Genomic DNA, 8,455 nt, shown 5'->3' on the forward strand with positions numbered 1-8,455 from the left:
AAAATTAAAATTCAAGTAATTGTAATATTGTTGAAGATCGTAAGTTGTAATTGCCTGCGTTGTACAATTTATATGAACACATAACGGTAGTTGCAGTGTAAGATTTTGTCGATGATTCGAATTGCTTCCTATACATTAAAACTAGAAATCTGTTATTAGAATTTTATAATTTTTCTCAATGTATTCCAATAGGTCTGTTTTACCGGCTTATGTTTCATAGTCGATAACTAAGTCTTTACTCTCCCGTCATAGTATTATAATTTAAATATGACTCTAAAGCGACTAGATTCATTATTAATGTATGAATATATTTATAGATTTCTGTCCTTAGTGTATTTATTACAAGGAAAGTAAATTTTAATAAACGAATAAGGTAAGGTTAGAGATCCGAGAATAAATTATATAGCTTTGAATTTACTGGATAATTAGCAATTGAGAATTTAACGTTTATAATCTATTGATGAAACCTTATGTTTCACGATAGCATTATTATTTAAAGATAATTAAATTTATTTATTCCGGGACATCCACCTTAAATATTATAATCTTAAATTACTAGATTATATTTGGTCATGCAATTTAATAATTGAGGATATATCTCTACTGACAACTAATTGATTATTTTATTTTTCAGAAATTTTACGGGACGTTACACCTCCCCCCTATTTTAGAACAAATTCCGATGCGATCGGAGGAATTTGTTCCATATTATCAAGACGGTCGCATAAGTCTTTATAAGAGTAAGTAGCGCTGTTTTTAATTATTGCTGACTCGATGTCACGTGAATGAGTTCGAAAAGTAGTAGGAGTAATTTGAATTACCGTTGGTTGTTCTGGTAAGGGCGGTGCGTTTGCGATTCTCTCGGGTGATGTTTCTGTGGCTTTGTTTGACTTTTTTTTCGTCTCTACAGGTCCTCTGGCGAGATGAAGTAGAAGATGAGTGAGTGAGCTCCATAATGCTCCCAACAAATGCATGCTGCATCCATAGACCGTGTGGAGGGCGTATCTGTGAATGGCGGTGTCGATTACAAGCTTCACGATTCGGGCTATCAGGAAGATACCAAAGATTCCGGCTGTTGCGGAGCCAAAGGTCAGGAATCCGTTCCATATTCTGGAAGCAGTAGTGTCAACAATTTTATTTAAAGATGCTTCGTCCAGTAGATTGTACATGGAGACGGCTTCGGAATTGAACGAATGACCCGTGAGTCCCCTGGCGACGGAATTAAGTAAAGCTGGCCTTTCAGCAGGGAACATGATATGTTCACGCAGTCGTTCAATATCCTTTTCAGAGTAGATTCCACTGACGGCTAATGGTCCAGGTGTCAAATATTTCCAGGATAATGTGGTCATAGGTTGCAATTGTTGAGGCGGAAGTTGCCTTATTTGTGGTTCTGGTGTGAACTGTACCCAAGTGTCTTCGATACGATATAACGTAGGAAGTTCGTAGCTGCAATCGCGTTGATTTCCATATTTGGTAAGTACATGCGATTTAGGCGTTAGAAAGAATGATTGATTATGCACCATTATAAGTAATTCGACGTAACATTCTTCTGTTTTTCTTACAGTGACGTCCACTGGTATGCATTTGATAACAAAGATAGCTTCTCCAGCTGTAACAGCCATGTAGCCTGGTCCTTTCATGAGACGGTACGCGAATTCGTCAGGTTGTAAGGTAGCAAAAGATAAAGTATTTGTGATTACTTGTCTCTCTAATTCGCATTTTTGTTGCATAACGTTGTGATATAGCGATGTCATCTGATGGCGTATATGTTTTTCAACATATACAAATTTAGAATTCATGTATGCAAAGATGTCTAAGTTGTCCATTGGAATCTGGCCTCGATTTGGAAGTGTGTCTCCCTTTTTAGTTTCCAGTATAAATAATTTTGGATGTTCGGTGCGATATAAGGTATATCCGCACAGAGGTTGCTCCTTTGTTTTAGTGAGAGCAAAGGTAATATCTTGAGTAGTTAAGGTGTAAACAACTGATGATGTAGCATTAATATTATCTTGAATTTTTGTAGCTGGTCCTTCGTAGAGGACATCATATTGATGAAAATCGCAGGATGTAGTTGGTACGGGTTTCCAATAAGTGTATCCGTCTTCGGAGTCGATGCAGAATCCTTCTTTCAACGGACAGATCGTACCAGATTTCAACATGATTTTTCCAGAATTTAATTGTACAGGTACGTGTGAAGTTTTTAGAGTTATTTTTACTACTCCTTGCACGACTACATCGTCCCATGTACCATAAGGATCCGAATATTGTACTCCTTTGCAACTACCGTCGTTGTTAATTCGACCGGCTAATGTAATACTCCGAGTTGTGGTTTGGTTGACTCGTATTTCATGTAGTGGACTGTCAGTTCCAAATGAGAAAACTCCGTCTTGGAAGAGTCTTAAGCACTGAGTATATCCGGTTTCGTGTAAATAATCAGCTCTTCCATTGTGTACCACAGATATGTGTGAATGCATTTCGCAATGATATATCGTTCTTGATATTTCCACCTTGCATTGTAAGACTTCGGCATAATTGTATTCCGAAAGTTGTAAGAGTTGCAAATATGTGTCAGTAACATCAGGATTGTGTACTCGTAATTCACATTCTCCGACATCGAGCAGCGATATCGTAGTAATGTTTAAGTGTTGTCCACTGCAATCAAATCCGATAAGGGAAGTGACAGGTCTGACGGACAATAAGACAGCGACGATTATGAACATGGTCTGTAACATGTATAAATAATCGAATCAGATATAGAATACAAGCATATAATTTCTGAATTAATCTTGGCAATACATATCTATATAGTATATGTATATAATTAGCAGAGATAGTATAATAATATAATAGTATAACGATACAATATAGCGGCGTTAAGTATAAGATACAATGGATATACGTGTTGCGTTATATATATGGTTCTAATTCTGGTATGGCGTTTACTTCATCATCTCTGTATATACTAAGTCCCAAAATAATTTCATCTTTTATACTGTACAGAAGATAAATAATTTTATCCACGGGAATTCCTTGAACTTTCAATGTCGTGATGCAACACATATATTCAACAGTACATTCGATACATCTTGAGCCTGGTCGTATTTGTGCTAGAGCACCTTTACAAATTATACAAGATGCAGAAATTACATTGCCGTCCACGAATCCGTGATTTATTTCTAATTGATAATTCTGATGATTTTGTATCATAGTTTCGTCCCAACATTCTAAACAAACACTGCCGTTTACGGAGTAATATTTAGAACTTTTCACACAAGACATTCTGTATAATCCCGGGTAAGCACGGATTAGTGGGTGTGGCTGAGGCCTATTTCTAGCCCTTGACAAACACATCTTGTAAATAGTATTATTATCTATATGGCTCGAATTCTGGTGTTGTGTCATTTTCGTTTTCTTTAGATAAAGTAAGTCCCGCTAACATTTCGTTTCTTATGTTATATGAAAGAAAAATGATTCTATCGCCTGGGACGCCCAAATCTCTCAGTTTAACAATGCAACGCGTGTATTTAATAATACATTGGACACATTGCAAGCTTGGTTGTAATTGTGCGAAAGTATTCTTACAGATCATACAAGATGTAAGAGGCGCGTTGCCGTACAAGATTCTGTGAAAAAGTAGATATTGAAAATCTCGGCGGTTAGGTATCTCAGCATTATCCCAGCAATTTAAGCAAATACTACCGTTTACGGACCAATATTGTGGTTCTTTTGTCACGTCCCGTGGCGACGGAACGCACAAATGGTGTATGATTCCAGGAGCAAGAGGCCCTTGTCGTCCAAGTTAATGGAAATGATGGTTACCCGTCTCCCGGTTACTATTAGGGTTGTTTTAGCCGCTGTCACTAGTTTTTTTTATGTGGTTTGCTCCACAGGTGGTCACTTCCAAGGTCGCGGGCCAACTGGTTCTGCAGAAGGTGTTCGGTCCTTGAAGGATATGGGTATGTTTTCCACAGGTCGAAATAAAGATCTCGATGAATGGTTATTTATTTATTATATATATATTTTTTATCTCATCCTTACTTTCTTTCCTTTTCTTTAATACGCTAATGGGGCGTTAACAAAATCCTAAAATTTATCTGTAAATGCTAAGTTCTCACGATATATATATATTTGTTAATATTACATTATGTTAATCTAAGAGTATTGATTAATGATTCTAATTCGAGATAATTATCACTAAAATTATTGGTTACTGCAATAGTTTTATTTTTGAATTGCGATATTAAGATAGGATTCTCATGTAATTGTTCATATATTATTTTTAGATGAGAATCTGGTTTATGATTAGCAAATTTATTGTAATATGCACTGCACAAAGCACATTCCCAGATGGATCTTGTTTCATTTAATATTGTTATACAATGGTCACACCTCTTTATGAACATGCGATGAGCTAATAGAAAAAAGTGAAACTCCTTATAGAGGACTTGACTGTCTTTGTAAAAGTTTGTTTTGCACGTGTTGCAAATTTCTTTACTTGTAGCCCTAATTATAAATGAGGAACCGCGATGGCACCTCTCTTTATATTTTAATAATAATCTAATTGATGGGTATACGATGCCGCGATGTTCTCCCATCTGCACAATAGTCAAACGATAGTTTATTCTGTGGGAAAAGTAGCCTGGCCGATAGCGATAACTGTTGGCTCTCCGTCAAATATCTCTAGGAGTTGCTCGGGGTTCTTGTTTGAAGAAATCCTATTGACAGACTGAAACATTGTACGCATGATCTAATGGTTCTGATGTAAGTTAATATGGAATTACAGGATGAACAAAATTCTAATTTGGGGGTAAATCCCAATACAACACTATGTCTACGGAATTTAAAATAATTAGTCGATTCGTAAGTCGGGTCAGCAGTCATACAGGTTAGACACAGTATTTCGTTTTGACTTTCTTTATTGACATAAATGGTGTCTAAAGTGCACCTTGCTATATTTAGTAAAATTAATCGCAGGGGATTAGTCATGGTAACTAATAAAATTTGAGAAGAATGTAGATAAAATATTCATTTTTATTATATTATATAAATATTAGTCTCGCCTCCGACCATTTCGCGGTAATCTAGGAACCTTAAATTTAACCTATCCTTAATAAATTTCAAGATGATTCTGGTTAATATAAGCCTGTGATATTGGTATGCGTTTCTTAAATCTACGTTTGTAACAGTTATAGACCTAAGGGTTATATTTTGGGAAGGAATATATTGATAGAATCTTTTAAGTTGGAGGTCAGAAAATAGGGTTAGAAGATGATTATAGTGATAAGTACACGCATGGCATTCCCTAATGTTCCTTACTTGGGCGAGGGATGATTAACAAATGGCACATACATAGACTCTCTTTTCAATATAAAATTTGACTTTGTGGCGCAGTTTTAATATGTGCCCTGCTCTAAATTCTGGAGTTTCTTTCGCCAAACAAGTGTAGCAGATCGCTGCTGCATCTCTGGGCGACTTTTGTGCATAATAAGACTTGACGCAATATATGAATCTGTCTATGAATATTCTGCTTAAATTTATATTAAACCTAGGAAATAACTCTATGATGGGATGTCTCTTATGATCTATGGTGATCTGCTGCGTCATCTATTAAAAAAAACAAAATTTGGAATCTTACTGTTTGCCTGTTCAATTTAATAATAATAATTGATATCATAAAAATATTGTTTATAAAAAAAAATTAATCAATAAAAATAATTGTTTATAAAAAAAATTAATCAATAAAAATAATTATTTATAAAAAAAATTAATCAATAAAAATAATTGTTTATAAAAAAAATTAATTAATAAAAATAATTGTTTATAAAAAAAATTAATTAATAAAAATAATTGTTTATAAAAAAAAATTAATCAATAAAAATAATTATTTATAAAAAAAAATTAATCAATAAAAATAATTGTTTATAAAAAAAATTAATTAATAAAAATAATTGTTTATAAAAAAAATTAATTAATAAAAATAATTGTTTATAAAAATTTTATTTAATAAAATTATATATATATATATAATTGTTCATATGAAGGAATTGTTTAAGGGAACACAATAATAGTTTAACCTTATTTCCTAAATTTCTATCTTACCTTTAAATGGAAATGGTTAATAATGATTATCAAGCTGACAATTAATTAGGATCTTCGTGCCCTTCTTAAATTGGGACCGTATACGTATGCTCCTCTTTCTTAATAGTGAGTAGCTGCTGGCTGATGTCAGTGGCAGATCTCGTTCGCTTACTGCACTTTTATTTTTTATTACTTTAAAATTCTTAATATAGGAAAAGAATCTAAATTAGTCAACTATACTTTATTCTGATTACACTTTATTAAAATTATAGAATAAAATGAGAACGTACACCTTTAATTCAAATTAAATGCTATTTCTATGCAATTATTACAATACGATTGACGTAGAAATTCAAGTTACATTTCTTTCTTTCAAATAACAATTCGCGGGACTCGAATTAGACTTAATAAGTCTTACCGCAATAAATGTCGTCGTCTTTTATAATTATTTCGCGTCTACGCGTACACTGGAGCGTGTGCTGAAACACGTCCGACTTCTACGACGTCTATCTTTTAAATGAAATATTTTAAGCGGAGCGTACTAACCGGCACGTCCGTACTATTCAGTAGTTAATTTTCGAGTGTCGCTACAGTGGGGGCCCGCGCTACTGCAGAGCTCTCCCGGCGCGTTCAGTGGAGGGGATCCCTTAGGCTAGTCCCCAAATTATGGCATGACTTATGCATGCGCTACATAGAGGGTGAACTCGCATCACCCTTTTTAATTAATTTTGGCATGACTTATGCATGCCTTACATAGAGTGTGCACTCACACTATTTTTTAATTAACTCTTTCTTGAGTCATGGAAAGAAGTCGAGACATATATGGGCGACTCTTAGTGAAATTCGATTTTTGTTCGTCCATTAGTTTTTTATAATATTAATAATTTTATCAATCATATTGTTGCACAGCGGTACTGCTATACTTATAATTAATTAAATTTTTATGTTGTTTTAACAATGTTAACTAAGGTTTCGCTTGCTCAAAATTATAAAGTCATGCATAAATGAACTAAACGATATTTCCATAATTGTTAATAATAATTAAATAATTTGTTTATAAAATTTTTATAAATAAACAAATTTTCGAAAATCTTAAAATTTTTATATTTTTTCATTTTTTGTAAATAAACATTTTTTGTAAACAAACTTTAAAATTTTCTAAATTTTTGTTTTTATTCTTTTAAACATGTTTTCAAAAATTTTGTAAACAAACTTTTTGAAAACTTAGAATTTTCATATTTTTCATTTTTTCATAATATCAACATTATTTGTAAACAAAGTTAAATTTTCCTAACTTTCCATTTTTATACCTTTAGGCATATTTTCACAACTTTTAATAATTTTTCATTTTTGTTCTTTTATACATACTTTCACAACCTTTCATAACTTTTCATTTTTCATCCTTTAAACAACTTTTCATAACTTTTCATTCCACATTCTTTACACATACTTTTATAACTTTTCATTTTTCATTCTTTATAACATTTTTCATAACTTTTCGTTCTTTGTCCTTTAAACAACCTTTCATAACTTTTCATTCCACATTCTTTACACATACTTTTATAACTTTTCATTTTTCATTCTTTACAACATTTTTCATAACTTTTCGTTTTTCGTCCTTTACAACTTTTGCTAATTTTTCTTAACGTTTTACTTTGATTAAAATTTCAAAAAATTTTTTGCGTTTTATTTTCAAAAAAAACTATATAAAATTTTTGCGGGACGTTACATTAACTTGTACGATTGGGTTATGTTCACCATTGATTCTCATGTTTCAATTAATTTGCATTTATTTGTTAGTGCTGATTTTACAATAAAGGATTCCGGACTTACAGATTTTTGTTTTGATTCCGCTGTGTTCGCTCGGTTTCTTAGAGTACGATGTTCCTGTTGATTGGTCGTTGACTGACTCGTAGCTGCTTCCTGATGATGATGATCCGTCGGCTGAAAAGAGAGGTTCCCGTTCTGATGTGTCTTCTGTTGAGTTCCTTGGTTTCTTGAAATTTAGTAGTGGCTTCGTAAGTTGTTGACTTGTAGATGGTATAAATTTTCCTTGCCAAATTCCCATAAATAATTTCGAGTTCCATAAATTTTATGTTAAACTTTGAAGTAGCGATTGGTTGATATAGTTGTAGTGGCAGTATGTCGATTAAATTTTAATGTTCAGCTTGAGTATGGATTCTTGATTTCTTCTTTATGCACTTCTTGCGTTATTTTTCTATGTTCTCATTTTGCATTGCTCGCGAAATTCTATGTTCTTATTTAGTGCTTCGTTAAAATTCTAAGTCCTTAGATCGTGCTGCTCGAGTTTTTCTAAGTTCTTATTTCGCATTGCTCGCGAAATTCTATGTTCTTATTCGTTGAATATGGCTTCCCG

At 33.0% G+C, this 8,455-nt stretch overlaps 1 protein-coding gene across 3 annotated transcripts; it reads right to left on the minus strand.

Annotated features, from left to right (window-relative positions):
- Nucleotides 1–227: 227 nt before the first annotated feature.
- On the minus strand, nt 228–7,121 carry LOC136997375 (uncharacterized). Of its 3 annotated transcripts, none has more exons than XM_067348088.1 (3): nt 6,497–7,121; nt 6,100–6,249; nt 228–5,604 (listed from the first exon to the last, which is right to left on the minus strand). In XM_067348088.1, exon 3 carries the CDS (start codon nt 2,730–2,732, stop codon nt 663–665), a length of 2,070 nt encoding a protein of 689 aa, XP_067204189.1. In that variant the 5' UTR covers nt 2,733–5,604; nt 6,100–6,249; nt 6,497–7,121; the 3' UTR covers nt 228–662. The 3 variants fall into 3 exon arrangements, with proteins under 3 accessions (XP_067204189.1, XP_067204188.1, XP_067204190.1); XM_067348087.1 differs by having other exon boundaries at nt 6,100–6,280; XM_067348089.1 differs by having other exon boundaries at nt 6,100–6,280; nt 6,369–6,506.
- Nucleotides 7,122–8,455: the final 1,334 nt, after the last annotated feature.

Source organism: Linepithema humile, chromosome 1 (assembly GCF_040581485.1).
Source record: "Linepithema humile isolate Giens D197 chromosome 1, Lhum_UNIL_v1.0, whole genome shotgun sequence".
Lineage (NCBI taxonomy): Eukaryota > Metazoa > Arthropoda > Insecta > Hymenoptera > Formicidae > Linepithema > Linepithema humile.